The sequence below is a fragment of the Schistocerca cancellata genome, chromosome 4 (assembly GCF_023864275.1).
Source record: "Schistocerca cancellata isolate TAMUIC-IGC-003103 chromosome 4, iqSchCanc2.1, whole genome shotgun sequence".
NCBI lineage: Eukaryota > Metazoa > Arthropoda > Insecta > Orthoptera > Acrididae > Schistocerca > Schistocerca cancellata.
The window spans coordinates 286594670-286613945 of NC_064629.1; the positions used below are offsets into that span (position 1 = coordinate 286594670).

A 19276-nucleotide genomic window follows, 5' to 3' on the forward strand; every position below is an offset into this window, starting at 1 on the left:
GCCATAGAGATCTTCACTGTAAGAGCTATGTAGGTTTGTGTATAGTTTGGTAGGTAATTCACTGTAAGAGCAATGTAGGTTTGTGTATAGTTTGGTAGGTAACCTATTTCCGTTTGAAAGATAAGTTATTTGAGTCAGATATGTTATGGGAAGTACTTCTAGGAGTTGCATCATTTGTGTGGAGGTAGTAGGAGCTTCACACTTAGTGCTGTTTACAAAGAATTCATTTAGTATTTTTGGCAATATTGGAGTTGTGTGTCTGTTTTTATGGGTCCCAGCTATTGTGTTTCTTGCCTTCCAGGCAGCTTTACATTTGTTTCTGGAATTTTCAATGAAATTGTCATTAGCTCTCTTTTTTGCTGTCTGTATTTTGGTCCTGTATTTCTTCCTGGCTTCTTTGAACCTCTGTTTCAATTCTAAGTTACCAGTTTTATCCATTTTATGTAGGGCAACAGCAATGTTTCTCTGGTTATGCAGGTCATGTGTGAACCAGTTGTTCTGCTTTTTCTGTTTGGTGCACCATCTATTTTCACCTTTTTAGTTACTTGTGGGCAACAGATTTGAATTAAGTTTGTTAGTATGTTATTAAATAAGCTAAAAGCATTATCATTGTTGTCACAATTATATAGGCCTACTCCATCCCACTTGAGTCCTGTCATTCCCACAGTACAAGATGTTTTATCTTAACAGGTTTTGAAAAATGGTGACAGTGAGTTTTTATGTGTAATGTCAGTATTAATATCACTGACATATGTTATCTTGTGGTGCCAATATTTTGCCAGCAGATATATATTTAGAATCTTGATTTGGTCAATAAACTGACTCATATCAGAGACTGTGGTGTGATAAATAGAAATAAGCACCAACTTCGGTTTTGGACATATTTTTGCAACAATTTTAAAAAGTTGTTTCTTGCAAAATTGATCAAATTTTTGTGTTATGTATTCAGTGTAAAAGTTTTTGCTTATTAAAATATCAACTCCTTCATTTCTGCTTTTGCTTTTACAATGTGAAATTGCTAATTCATATCCTTCTGGGAAATGCAGACTAGTTTCTGAAGGTGTAAGCCAGTGTTCATTTGCACAAAAAACATGGTATAGAGGGATGAGTGGAAACACCTCTGTGTGAAGACAGGATAGCTGTTGGGAGTCTGTGAAGCATCAATGACACTAGTAAAACATTATAAGAGTTCAGTTATTTATTCACAGTGGTTACAAGTCATCGTACCTTCACACCAACCTCGGCTGTTGCTCATTCAGCTGCACATTGGATTCTAGCTGACGTTTGTCATGTCAACTTAGTGTTTGTATGTCCAGGAGATTGTCAGTATCCCTGGCACCATAGTGGACTGCTGGTGAGCAGGCAAAGCCGCTGCCCAGTGTGAAATGGTTCTCGTGCTGGCTGCTGGGGTGTACTAAATCTCACTCTGAATTCTGTGACGGCCCTTGATGATCCAATGGTGATGATCTTGTGGCCGGTTGATCTCCTCCTTACCTTTTGTAGATGTCAGCATCTGAAGGTGCCTGAGTGTTGAAGAGGAACATAGAAGCCACCCTTTTGCTGGCTTCCAGAGTGATATCTGGTATTGGCAGCCCCCTGGGATGTAGTGTTGTCAGAAGACAGACAGTTTCACAATCAGTAGATGGTAGACGGTGAGCAGCATGAAGTTCATCACGTGAAGCCCATCATCTTCAGCACATCTTTAGTTAGTTTGTAGAGGGTGCTGGAGCATCTGGGACATAGATTCACTACAGTTTCGTAATCATGGAATTGAGTACTATTATTGTGAATAATATAGATCCCAATGATTAACTCATGATTAGGCTCATAGTATTCAAAGTAGGCTAGGATGAGACTATGACGCAAGGCTTGGTTCATAATGACTGAATGTGTCCTTATTCTGCTATATTCACTTAACTGCTGTGTTGGTCCATTGCTATGTGCTGCTCTGAAAGAGATACAGTTTCTTGCTATGTGTCTTATGAGCTAACAAATATGGATGTCTTGCTTTGCTCGGTTTTCTGTCGCAGTCTCATTTCTGCTGAATGAGTACCCATATTCGGCAGACATTGTTGTCAATCTGACCACCTTGCAACATACTGGCTTTCTTCCTGCTTCTGCCTCTGTTTCTGGCATGCCTTGAGTTTGCCTGTGACGATATGAGTGAGTTTTAATAATTTTTTTATTCTAAATTCTGCCCCTTATTATTCTGTGCTGCAACATGTCCCACCTCTTTGGAAAAAAATTGTTAGGGATTTTCCTTTTATTTCACTTATTACTAATTAGTCTATGCCTGCCTTGTATTTTTTATTTTTTTAAAGTTACTCTATAACTGTGTTCTGGGTTGCTTCTCAACCTAAGTCCTGAATCTTAGTTAGCTTAATTAATCTACTTTGTCATTCTGTCTTGGTTGCATACACTATTTACACTTTCCACTTACATTACTTATTACTAGTTTGTATCCATTCCACAGGTATCTGATGGATGGTGGCCTCATTTGAATGAGATATCTTACGCTTTACACAAAAGTAAGTTGCACAAATGAACACTTGAACCAAGATTATGCTTGTCGTTGAGACACTGAAAATAATTGTATTTTGTCTATGTTTCTCACAATATTGTATCACGTGTTGCATTATTTGACTGACTGAAATGTGTCCTTTTCTGAAGTTAATAATTCATCTAGGTATTGTAGCAAAGTGGAAACTAAGATATTGCTAATAAAAGTTAGGTTCTGTTTAGGTAATATGTTTGGTGGTTCCTCTGGACAATACAACATTGGTCAGAACACTTTAATCATTGTTGTGTCCATGATGGTAGATGGAAGGTGAAAATGTGTTTCTCCTATTTCATATCTAGTTCCATTAATTAACACTCTATTGCCCTGCAATTCTAGTTTCATTATCCTGGTTGGTTTACAATTTTTATAGCGAGTGATAACTACTGTTTATAGAAGAAATCCATTTATCTCTGATTTTCTGGAATTTTGGCAGTGGATCTAAAACTTATTTCCTCGCACTCTACTGCTTCCATTATCCCTAAGAACAACTGCATTTCACTTGATGGATTGTTTGTTTGTATAACCCTTGTTGGACAAATAAAAACATTTTGTCTAATACAATCTTTTAAATCTACTGCAGACATAATGACATTAGCATCTCTTTGTCTAGAAAGTAATAATATTTTTTGAGTTTGTATCTGTATCCATTTTGCAGCTGCGATCCATTTAATGGGATAGAGATTAACCTTGTAACACTGGCATTGTGCGTTACATCTACTACTGTGAATTGTATTTTATTATGTAACCTGGCTTGATCAGTATGCACTCTTACATTACATACATGAATAAATAAAACTATATTCTTACTGGTTATAGGCATGACATGTTGTAGTACCTCTGGAAAGTCTTTTTGTGCTTTCTGTAATATCATCTAAATTTAATGTGGATTTAATAACATTGCACTCAGTTGTCCATGAGCAGCATGATGGACTGCTTCAAGCAAAGTTTCGACCTCATCCTTATGTTGCTAAGGTTTGTAACGATGTAGCTGTTACCACTTTCTCATCTGGTGTGCTTAACCAGGTTTTTATTTTCTCTAGATCACTGTTTAAGACAGTCCCAGAGTTCTGCGCATATTGTTCTAATTTTGTTGGTAAGTTCTGTACTGTTTCAGTAACATTGAGTATTCCCTTCTTCATGTTTCGTATGCATGTTGTGTGCCAATCTGTTTTTGCTTTTGTATCCTCTGCTGACTCACTAACTCTTGTACATTGCCAACTGTGCCGTTTAAATTTTTCATCATCCTCTGTTCCAAACATTGTTTTCAACAGTTTCCCTCCTGCATCTAACCAACCTTGTTTTTTAGTAATTGCCATTCATTGTACCATTTCTGCTAACTGTTGCAACTGAGTCTTCAATTTCTCATATGAGAGTTTGTAATTTTTTTCCCTATCTACGTAATTCTGTAGCTTTCAATTCGTTCGAGCAATCAATCATTCATGATAGGAAACACAGTCATAGCTCAGTCACTCCAAAATGATTCTGAAATTTTACTTGTTAGAATGAAATCAGGTGATGGTTCTTCTTCTCTGCAGGCTCGTGCTTTGCGGCAGTCTGCTAATCTGTACAAATAAAATGCCTCGTAATTTTGGGAGCGTTGTATAATCAGTCGGGAAACCTCAGATCAAGCGGATATTTGGCTTTGATGAAGTTTAACCTTCCGAAGAAGCAATGGAGCTCTTGGATTATTAAATGCAGGTTCATATCCAGTCTTTTGGAAGTCCCTTCTGATTAACAACTACGCAATATATCGATAAATATCATTAATTCCCAAATGTCACACACACACCTTTTTTTGAAGGAGCAATATATATATATTTCCTTTTTAATCGTACAGTTCGTATCAGTTATCTTCTGTGATAAATCTCAATAATCAAATTACAGTTCTTCCAAACCAAGCTCATGCTAATCGGCACGAAGACAATCTCAGAAGCTCCCTCTCTTTTTTTTTCTAACCACCACCAGAGAGAGTACTACAAAGAATACTTATGCGCTCATGGCATAGCTATTGTATGAACTACTTTTCGCATGGATTCTGCGAGTATGAAGATAGAAAATTAGTAAACGTCATTCAAGGGTAGAATTGTATCAGAATAATTCATCGAATGTAAAGAGATATTACAAGTTTTAATCCCAGATACTCATTCTGCATATCTTCCCATAATCCTTCTGTGTCTACTTCTTTTTGTAACACTGTAAACATATCCTGTAGTCTTTGTACATCATTCCATATTTTCCAAATATTGAATGTAAACACTATTGTCCATCTGTGACTCATTAGTAGAACATCCTTTGTACAGAGGCTGATTCCATATCACACCACCTCTGCAATAGTATGGGAGTACTAGACTCAGAAAAAGTTTTGCGGATAACATCTTCGTAAGCCATCAGAGAGAAAAGGAAGTACTGTCAACCATTCCCTCCCTTATACAAATACAGAAATACAGAACATGACCAGTAAAGAAAATTAAGACTAACCTAAGTAACTAACAAATACCATATGTACATTTGCATGAAATTTACGCTATTTCCTAGACCTAAAGGGGTAAGGAACATTGCCTAATGTTCCTTTTTCTTTGGCGGTTCTTCTTTTTCTGCAACAGTTGAAGGAATGTGTGACAGTGCATCAGTCTCACCTCTAATCAGTGTGACTCTGCTCACATGGACTACAGAAATTCCAGTTGACTGTAATTTTATGTTGACTGATGAGGTTATTTCGATAACTTGGTAAGGTCCGTGATATTTCGTTAAAAACTTTCTCATTTTGCCCTTTGGGATATATGGATTAGCTAGTAACACCCACTGTCCTGTTCCGTATTGTGGCAGTTTACTCGTTCATTGCCTAATATGATCTTGGCTTCTCTAAAGCTTTCGTATTGGCATGCTTTACCCTTTGCCAAATTTCTCTCACCTTCTTCTCAAAATTTTTCACTGATTCACCCTGTGGACCCAGTTTGGTTGAATTACATCAAAATGTGACGGCATTTTTCAGCCAGATACTACCTCGTACAGCGAGAGGCCAGTTCCAGTATGAACTTTCGAATTGCATGCACTGAGTAACTTCTTAACTGTTTCATTAGGTCCAATACAGAGTTAGTGCCCTGGTCTGTGATAATGGTTTCTGGCATGCCAAATTTCAGTAACCAGTTGTTTACCATGGGCTGCGCTACTCGTTTCTGATCTGGGATGGCTACCATAACCAAATATCATGAGAAATGATCTTACACCGTAAGCACACATTCATTACCTGCCTGTGTTCTATTGAAATGTCCGAAAACAAATTCTAGCATAGAAAATGGTTTGTCAGCTTGTGGTTGTGTCTGTAACTGAACTTTCTGATGATTTGAATCTGCTCTTTGCACATGTGGGATGCTGTTTCTTGCATATTCTTCTACATCACTGCAATGCGTTCTCCACCAAAATCTTTCAGCTACATGTCTGTCAGCTGTTTTTTCCCTCAGTGTGACCTGATAAGACATGGTTGTGTGCTTGATGCATTACTTCCATTGTCAGTAATGCAAGAGCTACAGTGCAAGAACCACACTTAGTAAATCTGCATAGTAAGCCTTCTTGTGTTACAAACTGAGGTTACGTTTGAAATAGTTGATACTCACTGTCAGGTGATTGTGCATTTATTCAATCTGTGTGGCTTCCACCTACCACTTGTAAAACTGCTATCTTCCTACTTAGGGTCTCTGCAGTCATGTGTTTCACTCCTGGCTTACTTCACAGTTGAACTCACATAATTTTAATGCCTATTTTGTTAATGACTTTATGGACCTTTCAACCCTAACAACCATTTTAAAAGACGCATGGTGTGTAACCATTTTGAATTTCTGACATACTAACAGCGACAAAAATAAGAGAGTCTGTAAATAACTGCTAACATTGTTTTTTTCAACTGTGAAATAAATAGTTTGTCTTATTCAATTGTTTGGAGGCATCTGCTGTGAGATCATCTTTTTCATCAACGTTCTGCCTTAAAATACAGCCCAAAGCATTGTTGGAGGCATCTTATGGAAGTATGAATTCTTGTGCAAAGTCAGGGAATGTTAATGTAGGATCTGATATTAATATTTTCTTGTGCTTGGCACCTGATTCTTGACACTGTTGTTTACTGAAAACAAACACCTTTTTTAGCAAATTATCTAACAGCTGGGTAATTTCAGGGAATCCCTTCACAAACTTATGATAATAACTGCATAATCCAATAAACAACTGTAATGAAACTTCCTGTCAGATTAAAACTGTGTGCCAGACCGAGACTCGAACTCGGGACTGTCGGTAGAGCCCTTGCCCGTGAAAGGCAAAGATCCCAAGTTCGAGTCTCGGTCCGGCACACAGTTTTAATCTGCCAGTAAGTTTCATGTCAGCGCACACTCCACTGTAGAGTGAAAATTTCATTCTAGAAACATCCCCCAGGCTGTGGCTAAGCCATGTCTCCGAAATATCCTTTCTTTCAGGAGTGCTAGTTCTGCAAGGTTCGCAGAAGAGCTTCTGTAAAGTTTGGAAGATAGGAGATGAGGAACTGGCGGAATTAAAGCTGTGAGGATGGGGCGTGAGTCATGCTTGGGTAGCTCTGTCGGTAGAACATTTGCCCGCGAAAGGCAAAGGTCCCGAGTTCAAGTCTCGGTCTGGCACACAGTTTTAATGTGCCAGGAAGTTTCATATCAGCGCACACGCCGCTGTAGAGTGAAAATTTCACTCTAGAAGCATTCTTTGATATTGGTAACGACCTGGAAATGCTGTGAAAGCTGTTTTGGTTCTATCTGCAGGAAACACTTTCAGTTGGTGATAACCATCTCCAACATAAATTGCTGAAAAACATTTATACCTTCCTAGGTTGTCTAATGTATCCATGATGTTCAGGATCAGATACGCATCTGTTGTTTTTTGTGTGTTCAGGTGATGGTAATCACAACAAAATTGATATTTTCGAGTACCATCAACTGACCTATTTGGTACAATAACAATATAACAATGCACAGTTCAGTTGGTGACACATTAGGAGTCAGTGTACCATGCAACACCTAAACATTTACAGCCATTGGACTCATTGGAAAGAAGTTCAGTTGTGCACTGTGAAAGATTAATTTTTGCATGATGCCTACCCAGGAAGTAAAGTCCATGAATCACGGAATGCAGTTGCCCCACAGTTGGCAACACTTCCATATGATCATGAAACTCTACAGTTCCAGTCCTAAAAACAAGCTGCATTGTTCCCAATTGTCCCCAATAATAACAAATCATTATTTTCCACTCCATGTAAGCTATACCTGGGGGTCCCTAGTGTTCCCCTACCCATGAGGTCTAGACTGATCAGATACATTTGTACCAATATCGGCTAAAAATGTACGTTGTTTACCATTTACAAAGCTCATCAAACAACAATCCATCTGCACATTAGTGTCTGCAGTATTCCTTGCTGGGAATGTTTTCTGACAGGCAAAACACCCCTGTTTATGTTTAACATTTTCCGTTGCTTCGTTCCATTACATAGCTTCCTATTTCCACACTAATTTTCTGATGGACGAAAGGCCCACATCTGTAACAGTATGGTTCATTGCACTGTGCCTTCAAATGCCCTTTCTTCCCACAATGATAGCAATTCTTTCCAGAAACAAAAATTTGCTTATCATTGTGTACTTTGGTAGCAATATCTATTTCCTGTAAATGTGTGCTGTAGCCGAATCCTCTGGGTGTTCTGTTAATACTCTTTGCAAAAACTGTGCAGGAATTCCTAGAAGAAACACATTGAAGGCTCTGTTTTCTGCCTCCTTGAGTATGATGCGATCTGCTTGGACTCCGTGTCAGCTCATATATGTGCACATTTACTTTATGGATTCTATCTGAAAAAGTGTCCACAGTCTCATTTGCCTTTTGTGTCACACCACTCAACTTTTCTCTAAAAGACCTAGCACTATTCTGATTACAGTGTCTTTGATGTGAACTTTCCACTAAGTGTTGAAATGTATTTGCCCAGCATTTTGTAGTACATCACGTATGTCTTGGCTTCACCCATAAGATGTAAATTGGCCATCTACAGAGAAGTGTCATGTGACCAATTACTCATCCTGGCCACACCCAATACATCATTAATGAACACTGTTATGTCATCTGTTGTTTTGGTGGGGAAGGGTGTGATTAGGTTAGCTGCTCAAAGATATACTGAAAACTGGGGCTTTGCTACTGGAGACTTAAATTCATATGAACCGACTGCGACTCTCGCTCAGACCAAAAAGATTCTAATTGAACCATCAATTCGTCATGGCGTAACTTTTGTTGAGCATTTTACAGTAACAACTGCAGCACTTGCTCTGTCGGAGTGATTATGCTATCGCTAATAATAGTTCACCTAGTACCTAGCATTTTTGTGTAATTTACCACTAACTTATATTTATTTTGAAAATATGCTTCCAACAGAGCAACATATACCAAATGAGAAAAATACAACTTACAATGTATGAACCTAGACTCAACTACTTCTTTTGCCTATCAGCATCCAAGAGACTCACAACACTTGTATGCTGCATGACTATTTCTACAAGTAGAACAAGTTACTGATATGAACTTACTGCTTGGTTCACTGTGACCTGCTAAATTGCAAATAGTACATCTCACTGGTACTAAATATGTCTTTTTACAATTTCATATCACTAAAGGTGCTTTTTTGACATAGTGTCCCCATCAGCATGCCTAAAATTTGCCATATCATAACCAAAAAAGGTAAAAAAAAATATCTCTTTTGTACTTAATGCATTGCGGTTACTGCTGCGAAGTGACATATGCAGACCAATTCCTCTCAATTCCAGATGTTGGATTCGAACACTTCTGCCAAATCCACTAATGACAGCTACGGAGACCATGCTTCTGACACCAATTTACAGAGGACCAAGCAGAGACATCTCTGCATGGAGTCAGGATAGCTGTTTCGGACCTAGGAAGCATCAACAACATTAGTAAAACATTATTGGAGTTCAGTTATTTGTTCGCACTGTTTACGAGTCATTGTCCATTTGCATAAGCCTCAGCTGTTGCTCATCCAGCTGCACGTTGGATTCTAGTTGACTTCTGTAGAGTCACCTCAGTGTCTGCATGCCAGGAGAAGACATCAGCAACCCTGGTCACTACATGCAAGCAGACACAGCCAGTGCCCAGTCTGAAGTGGTTCTCTTGCTGGCTGCTGGAGTGTACTCGGTCCCACTCAACGCTTGATGACCCACCCAGAATGTTCCTGGTGCAGGTAGTTGGGTGGTCAGTGGTATCCTCCCTACCCCTGGTAGCTGTCAGCACCTGAAGGAGTGTTGAACAGGCTTGTGGACCCAAAGAGCCCCTGCTGCGGGCTTCCACAGTGAAGTCTGGTATTGGTAGCACTTTGTGGTGTTGTCACAAGACAGTTTTTCCATCAGTAGACGGTAGATGGCAACCGGCATGAAGTTCATCAGGTGAAGACCATCATCTTGAGTACATTAATGGCTAGTGCATAGAATGTGCTGGACATCTATGTCATAGATTCACTACAGTATTGTAAAAATGAAATCTAGTGCTACTACTGTGAATGCCTTCAATCTCAATGATCAACTCATGATGAGAGCTGGAGTATTTAAAGGGAGCTATCGTGAGCCTATGATGCAAGGCTTGGTTCATAATGACCGAATGTCTCTCTTTATTCTGCTATATTTACTTAACAGGCTGTTAACTACTGTGCCGATCCCTTGCTATGTGCTGTTATGAAATAGACACAGTTAATGCTAATGAAAATGCTTGTCTCGCATTGCTTGGTTTTTCTGTGTACCCTTACTCGACAGACAGTGTTGTCGATCTGTCCTACTTGTGACATACTGGCTTGCTTCCTTCTTCAGACTCTGTATCTGGCATGACTTGAATTTGCCTGTGGCAGTTTGAGTGAGTTTTAATAAAATTGTTCTGTTTTCTACCCCGTACTACACTGTGTGCAACAATAATAGCATGGGTTTGAGTTCAGGAATTAATCTATTTAATCTATTTTGTTTCCTACTGATTGCCCATTTAGATGCACAAGTAAAATTCTGTCATCAGTAATGGTAGGTAAGCAACTTAATGCATCTGTATTTACTGTTTTGTTGACGTTGGCTGGGGCGTGATGGTCCATAAAAAATCTTCATTGCTGCTCCTCACATCCCTGCTTCTGATAGAGTAATAAGAGGTAGCACTATCCTTCCTTTTGGCTACTGATGTGACTGTATCTGCAATTCTGGCTGGTCTACTGCTGTTGCATTCTGTTGAGGTGGTTCCTCTGTTGGTTCAGTAGTGGGTTCTGTATGTGGTTCATACCACCCCAGTTCTATCACTGTCTTTTGGGACTTAGTTTTAATTGCTTCACTTATCAACTTTCCTAACATGCAATATCCTTTACTGTTTTGGTGAAGTCCAAGTCTGGAGAAACATGCTGTATCAAGTTTGCTGACTTCTATTAATTTGACATTACTGAACATCTTACATGGGCTTTTGTTTTTTATTTATGCTGTGAATTTCTTTGTTTACAGGTGAGCATCCTAGCAGGTGATATCAGTGGCCAAAGTTTACGAATATGATATTTGTATTTGTTAAGTGATAGAAGTCTTAAGAGCTGTTTAAACAAGTTCATTGCTCTGTTTTTGTAAATGTCATTTGCTGCAGCAAAAATCTCTACATTGTCCTCTTCAGATGGTCATTTTTCACAACACTTCTCATCACTTCTTTGGAATTGTCACCTGGCCTTATCATACGTGTTACTGCCAGTGAATTACTAATGCTTTTAAGTTCTTGAGAAAGTCCCTTTGTGTGGTTGTCTCAGTATACACCAGTTTTTGTTTCTTTCTTCTTCCCAGTGTGTGTTTCATTTTTATGTACATTTTTTGTCTGTCTGTCTGGGTCATTCTTCATATAGATATTTGTAGTACCAATAATGGTATTGTTCATTTGTCATGTTTTCATTCTGTTGTTCAATTCTAGAGGAGGAAAAACAGTTTTATCATTGTTCATTTCGCTCCATTTTTCTTTGAGCTCAAGAACAGCGAACATATCTGTGACACGTAATATGTTCACACTTCTTTGTTTTGTTTCACACACCCTTTAGTGAGACACCATTTGTAGGTCAGTGCCATGTATCACTATATACATCTGAATTGCTCGAATGACAGTGGTCTTTGAGGTAGTTGCTGCTCTAAATTTGCATCTTTTTACTTAGACAACTGTATTTCTTTTTTAAGATGTTGATTTCATTTTTAAGTCCTTTTGTTAACTCATCTTTGTCCCTTAAAACCTTTTAAATTTCTCATTTGCATGTTTCTGTAATGCAGTCTGACATGACCACACAAAATCATTTGTTATAAATCTTATGGACACTTTTGAGCGTGCGCGCGCCCACACACACACACACACACACACACACACACACACACACACACACACACACACACACACACACACTCACACTCACACTCACTCACTCACTCTTTTTAGACTTATTACCAGTATTCATTTCATTTTTTCAGTATTGTTTTCACTTTAAACTTGAACCTGTGCTTTTTTTTTTGTAAAAAGTCTGCATAGTCTGCCAGACCAGAAGCTAAACCTGCTGCAAAAATTATGTGAATTCAGATAAATTACAAGTTGAAATAAAATAATATATTAATAAAAATGACAATTAAAATGGCAGTCCTACAAATGTGCATTTAACCACAAAATAATAATAATAACAAAAATAATAAATGAAATACACCAAAGATTGCATGATTGCGTATTTAAAGATGGTAGCAGATTCCCCAGATACTAATTAAACATTACCAAATCATACTATAAACAAAAAATATCTAATATGGACCTCCATTTAAAATCTATACTGTTCACAAATACAGTATATGTCAAAAAAAGCTTATTTCCCTTCCGGTCTCTCTCGGACCATATGCAATGTCATATGTCTAATAGTTCATGCACAATAAAGTGAAACATTAAATTTGCACACATTTGCACAATATGAATCACAAATAAATTTTTATTAATACATGATAAACAATAAAGATGACCTACTCAATAGATGTGTCTCTTTGTGCTGCATTTAATGGTGGTTTTAGGTTTTATGTGCATGTTATTACTTTCAAATGAGTGTCTTTACTATAGGTCAAATTAACATTTCATTACTTAAATAATAAATCACATAATAAACTATTCATTGTTACATAGGGAAAGGTGCAAGGGATTTCATGTTTCATTCATTTTCTGTGTAAGTGTGGAACTTGTGATGCTCTGACACGTTTACCTGTTCTTCAGTACTGGTTTGTCAAGGTCACTTGAAATGCTCAAAAGTTATTAATTTTTAATGATTTGTTCATTATCATTCAGCTATGGCGACGATGTGACTCCTCTGGTTTTATAATATATATTATATTCAAGAGTCATTACATGCACCTTAGGACCATGATTAAGCTGATGTGGTTGGTTTTGGGATATGACGAATGTGTGAATTACTATTTAATTTCAAAATATTTAAGAATATCCATTGTCTGCCATGCTGCTGAAGCCACCGTTCTTAGTGTCTTTACATTCCTCCACTTGCTAGTTCTTGAACCAACTACTTCACCGAACTCCACCAGACTGTGGTAAAACTTAGCTTCTGAGTGTCCCAACTTGCTCGCCATGGCTGGCGCCCACCTGGCCCTGGTCACTATGACTGGCTCAGCCTCCACTGGCTCACTACAGCCCCACCTTGGCCCCCTCAACCAAGCCAAACTTAGAAATCCACAGTTTCAGTAATTTTACACAGCTGATAGCTTGCCAGCATACGTTTTATGTTACAAGACAACAGTTCCTGAACATGTTTGCATGTAGAAAGACTAGGAATAAAACCCCATCTAGCCATGAAAATTTGTGGTTTTCATTTTTTCCTAAGTCACGTAAGGTAAATCACAGGCTGGTTCCTTTCGTAAAGGATATGGCTGCTCTTCCTTGCTATCAACATGCAATCTGACCTTGTTCTCCATCTCTAAGGACCTTGCCATCAGTGGTATGTTAAACATTAATCTTCCTTCATTTTTAACTGTAGAGCAGTTCCTTAGCTGATTCAGTGTGATTTCAGGAAATTTTTATCCATCATTTATAACCTGGAAACTTTTATTTTTCCCTCATATTGATGTGAGAAATTATTATGTCAGGCAGTAAAAAAAAGAAAATTGTTTACATTTTGACAGTCCTAGATTTCCTCTCAACCACAAAAATGCTTACGTGCATTGAGTGTAGCACAGTTTTTGGCCACAAACAAAATGGCAGTAGATCCATCCATCTTACTCCCTGCATCTGGTTCTGTTGGATTTCTATCACTTTTGTAGAGTGAAAAGAAGTCTGAAAAGGAAGTATTCAGAGGTATTAAGTGAAGTCAGATCAAAATTACCATTTGCAACAGACAAACTTTCAGACAAGCTTATATACGGTTTCTGGCAACAGGGTAAATACTAAGGCAATTATACTTTTATTGTAAGTTCTCCCTTCTAAATGCTACATTCATTCTTTAGTTCAGTCTTGGGTACTTGTGCTGTTATGGAAGTACTTCATTCTTCTGGGAAATGTGCCAATGTGTAATGTCTTTTCTACATAATTTAACCCCACGTTTTGTTGGTACTGGTTGTAGTCACAATCTACCTCAGCTGAAACTTCTTAATTTTAAGTGGTTTCCTAAAATACTGATACCTCATATGTCATTGCGTATGCAGAGTTCCACAAACTGCTTCTATCTATGGAGTCATAGAAGTTTAGAATATGATACCTGCATGTATTTCACGTTTCACATGTGGTGGCAACAAAGTACGTAGAATTAACAAAGTTAAGAGTGGCGATCACTGGTATACTCACTACAAAATTGTTGGAAGTGCTCCAGAAGTTAAGTTAGCTCTCAGATAAATAGCAAACTGAAAGCACTTGGGATCATTTAGAAGTTAAGTTAGCTCTCAGATAAATAGCAAACTGAAAGCACTTGGGATCATTTAGAAGCTTTAAGGCAGCAGATATCATTAATTTTCTCAACAAATTTTATACCCAGTTAGAATTTATACATTGCAGAACAAACAGTTTTCTACCATTTACATTTCTATAGAAAAATAATAATCAAATTTGACATATTTCAAAAATTATTTTTGCAGAAGTGTTGCATAAATTAATCATCTGGTCCTAAAATCAGCAATATCAGGTTAAGCAGGTATCTGTACATTTCATTTCATATTTACAAATTCTCCATTGCATCATTCATGGAATGATTACGAGTCCTAATATACTCTGTAATGTGATTGTCCGACATGGTTTTTGCCATGTAAACACAAACACCTCACTTGTTTGCTTGCTTGTAGTAACACCAACTGCAAAAGTGCGATAAGAAATAATGTCCCTCTCATTATAGGCTTCCAATCCAGCAAGTGGAGAGTCAGTACCTCTCAAAACAGCAATAGTTAACCATGCATTGCCACTGACTACTTCTGTTGTAGTACAAGAAAATTGAATCTTGCAACCAACAAAAGTAATAGGTCCTTGTAGCAACTCCTGTTGACCAGTCTCATTTGGTGTTATGGAAAATGTATCCACTGTCTTATAAACTGGCATTCTGCTCCTCTTTGCATATCTTCTACGACGGTACGGCATGGCTGTGTGCTCCGTGCGGCTGCTTCGAGTCGACTGAGCATGCTGCTCCCTCAGAACAGGATGTAGACTTCCTGCCCCCACTCCTGTTCTACGTCACTTCATTCAAGCGCCCAACGCCAGCGCGCTTATCAATGGATTACGCAACCGAAAGCAACTTGATTTTAGCCCGCTCGGGGCCTAGTAATACTAGGGCCCCGAGCTCCAGGCTCCTCTTTGCATATCTTCTACGACGGTACGGCATGGCTGTGTGCTCCGTGCGGCTGCTTCGAGTCGACTGAGCATGCTGCTGCCTCACAACAGGATGTAGACTTCCTGCCCCCACTCCTGTTCTACGTCAATTCATTCAAGCGCCCAACGCCAGCGCGCTTATCAATGGATTACGCAACCGAAAGCAACTTGATTTTAGCCCGCTCGGGGCCTAGTAATACTAGGGCCCCGAGCTCCAGGCTGCCTCGGTGAGCGGCTAAGTCCGCTTCAAGGTCACACGCCTATAAGGCGAATCACACAGCCATGCAACTCCTGTTGACCAGTCTCATTTGGTGTTATGGAAAATGTATCCACTGTCTTATAAACTGGCATTCTGCTCCTCTTTGCATATCTTCTACGACGGTACGGCATGGCTGTGTGCTCCGTGCGGCTGCTTCGAGTCGACTGAGCATGCTGCTGCCTCAGAACAGGATGTAGACTTCCTGCCCCCACTCCTGTTCTACGTCACTTCATTCAAGCGCCCAACGCCAGCGCGCTTATCAATGGATTACGCAACCGAAAGCAACTTGATTTTAGCCCGCTCGGGGCCTAGTAATACTAGGGCCCCGAGCTCCAGGCTGCCTCGGTGAGCGGCTAAGTCCGCTTCAAGGTCACACGCCTATAAGGCGAATCACACATCCTGTTCTGAGGCAGCAGCATGCTCAGTCGACTCGAAGCAGCCGCACGGAGCACACAGCCATGCCGTACCGTCGTAGAAGATATGCAAAGAGGAGCATGGCTGTGTGATTCGCCTTATAGGCGTGTGACCTTGAAGTGGACTTAGCCGCTCACCGAGGCAGCCTGGAGCTCGGGGCCCTAGTATTACTAGGCCCCGAGCGGGCTAAAATCAAGTTGCTTTCGATTGCGTAATCCATTGATAAGCGCGCTGGCGTTGGGCGCTTGAATGAAGTGACGTAGAACAGGAGTGGGGGCAGGAAGTCTACATCCTGTTGTGAGGCAGCAGCATGCTCAGTCGACTCGAAGCAGCCGCACGGAGCACACAGCCATGCCGTACCGTCGTAGAAGATATGCAAAGAGGAGCATGGCTGTGTGATTCGCCTTATAGGCGTGTGACCTTGAAGCGGACTTAGCCGCTCACCGAGGCAGCCTGGAGCTCGGGGCCCTAGTATTACTAGGCCCCGAGCGGGCTAAAATCAAGTTGCTTTTGGTTGCGTAATCCATTGATAAGCGCGCTGGCGTTGGGCGCTTGAATGAAGTGACGTAGAACAGGAGTGGGGGCAGGAAGTCTACATCCTGTTCTGAGGCAGCAGCATGCTCAGTCGACTCGAAGCAGAAACTGGCTACTTTGCCTGTACCAATGCCCGTGTGACTGATAGCCTGGCCCACAAAATTTAGCATATGTATACTTACTTGCTGCTTTTGTTTGCCATTTTCCTTGACATTAGCAGAACAATAACAAATTTTACTATCCTTGGTGATGAATGCTTTTATATACCAAAAACTGTTTCTAATGAGTCAACATAATAGTTGTTGAAGATTATTTGTGTACATCAGCATAATAGCCAGGTGATTAACCCATGTCACTACTGAATCAAATTGTTGTGCATTATGTAGACTAGTGTGAAGGAGATAAAATGCAGAAAATATTGCCACATGTGGCTTAGTGGTTAAATGGTAGTCCAATTGTCAGACACTGGTCCTTATCTCTTTTCCTTCTCTTGTGGATGGCAGTAATTTTCATTCCTTTTCTAAATACATCTGAAGGACAGAATAAACTCCAAAAGGAGGTCATTGAAACTGATGTTGTGAGAAATGGCTTGTGTGCACTGCAATGCGATAACTAATTTTCAACCAAAGGGCTGTCCATTGTTATCTAGCTCACACAATTAGACTGGTTCACTACACTATTGATGCATCTATTCTAAAATCTTCAGGCTGTGTTAGAAGACACCCTTTTCCAAGTTGGGCCAACGGCCTTGCTGCAGTGGTAACACAGATTCCCGTCAGATCACCGAAGTTAAGCACTGTCAGGCTGGGCTAGCACTTGGATGCGTGACCATTCGGTCTGCCAAGCGCTGTTGGTGAGTGGGGTGCACTCAGCCCATGTGAGGCAAACTGAGGAGCTACTTGATCGAGAAGTAGTGGCTCTGGTCTCGGAAACTGACATACGGCCAGGAGAGCAGTGTGCTGACCACATGCTCCTCCATATCCGCATACAGTGACGCCTGTGGGCTGAGGATGACATGGTGGCTGGTCGGTACCGTTGGGCCTTCATGGCCTGTTCGCGAGGAGTTTAGTTTAGTTTTTCTTTTCCGCGTTGGAGTGAGGATGGCGGCTGAGCAGACAAGGGTAGGCTGGCAACACGAGTGATGCACAACACTGTGTAGAAAACCTCATATTTGTTTGTGTTGTAGGGATCAAAAGCAAGAAGTATGGCTGAACAAAGCAAGAAGAGGTTTTAGCCAGAGTTCCTTAAAGAGGTAAATAATTTTCAGATATCCAATCTGTAAAGGTAACCCAGTAGGGATTTTATGCGTGGACATAGTTAATGGAAGCATATATGATTTCGTTTCAACCAGATGTGAAGTAGCCTTTTCCCCATTTGAAAACTGGTTTCTTTGTGGTTTCAGGCAGGTATTCAATCGTATACATTAAAAGAATGTGAGTGTGATAATTTGAAGTGCAGTTGAGGTAGAAAATTCTGTCAGGGTTCTAAATGAACTAACACCAACAACTCTACTAACTCATGAAAAGAGGCAACTCAGATCTGTCTTCCTGGTCCAAGGCCATGATATCTCTTTGATGATGGTAGACTTCACCACCTAGGTTTTGAAGCAATAATCCAACATTTAATACTCTGTTTCAACCTCGAGGTAATGATACTGAATGGTAACATCTCCATTTACGGAAATCCTGGAGACATAATCTCAGATTTATATGACTATGTTTCTACAAAGCTGTCCCTGATACCAAGTTGGAGACTTTGCCTATTTTGAGCACTCTAGTGCATATTTCAAAAAATTATTTCACTTCTAACTATTCGTACTGCTCGGGTTTTATTAGGGTTAAATTTTCCTTCAAATCTGAGGTTCCTTGAGACTGACTGTCTCAGTTGGACAGGGGAATTGGCAGGAAACTGAGGAGACTTCATTGAAGTCCATAGTTTGGACATTTGTGAGGAGTGATATAGAGAAACAATTGCAAAATGTAAATTAGTTTGGCTGGATTGAGATTTCTGTACAACTTCAAACAATAATATTTCACAATCATAAACAATGCATCACATCAAATGATGTTGCAGTGTCCATGATTCCTGTCTCTATGGCTAAGAGCATTGTATTCATGGAGAAATTTTCAAGTTCTGGAAGTGATTGCTTTGATTGAACCAGGCTGCTGTGCCCTGCAAATGCATGGGTAGTGTCCCTAAAGGGTCTGGATGTGCATTCCGGCACTAAGGGCACAAATAAGGTGTTTGGTGCATTTGAGACACCAGCTTAGCAGAAATTTTTGTGTTCCATAGATGACATCCCAGTAATGCTGAATGTATCAACTAATTTTAAAGATTACTTGATTTTGCATTCAAAATGTAACTACATGTTAACCATTTACCTAAGAAATTTTAAATGATATTCACACAATACTTCACCTGTATCTAAAACAAATTAATCCTCTCCCTCTCCCTCTCCCTCTCAGAAATGTGATCAAATATTTTTCCTTGTTATAAAACTGGGTTAGAAATAAAATGACTTGTTTTTTGTATGACACAGTGGTAAGTCTAAGACTACTGATTCAAAGTTTTAGGTTTGATACCTGGTCAGTCTTGTGATTTTGATCTGTCATTTATCATTTTTCCACCGCAAGCAA

The 19276-nt window shown here is 39.6% G+C and overlaps 1 protein-coding gene across 5 annotated transcripts in view; it reads left to right on the forward strand.

The window, feature by feature from the left end:
* The window catches only part of LOC126183889 (myb-like protein O), a 97297-nt gene that overhangs the window by 62738 nt on the left and 15283 nt on the right, over positions 1-19276 (forward strand). For 2 of the 5 annotated variants that reach the window (XR_007536822.1, XM_049926205.1), the window contains exon 4: positions 2474-2528. The exons of the other annotated variants lie outside the window; for them this stretch is intronic. Coding sequence is in view for 1 of the 2 variants with exons in the window: in XM_049926205.1 (XP_049782162.1) it covers positions 2474-2481 (8 nt within the window). In the remaining variant the exon portion in view is untranslated. The remainder of the gene's footprint in view (positions 1-2473; positions 2529-19276) is intronic. 5 annotated transcript variants of the gene reach the window in all.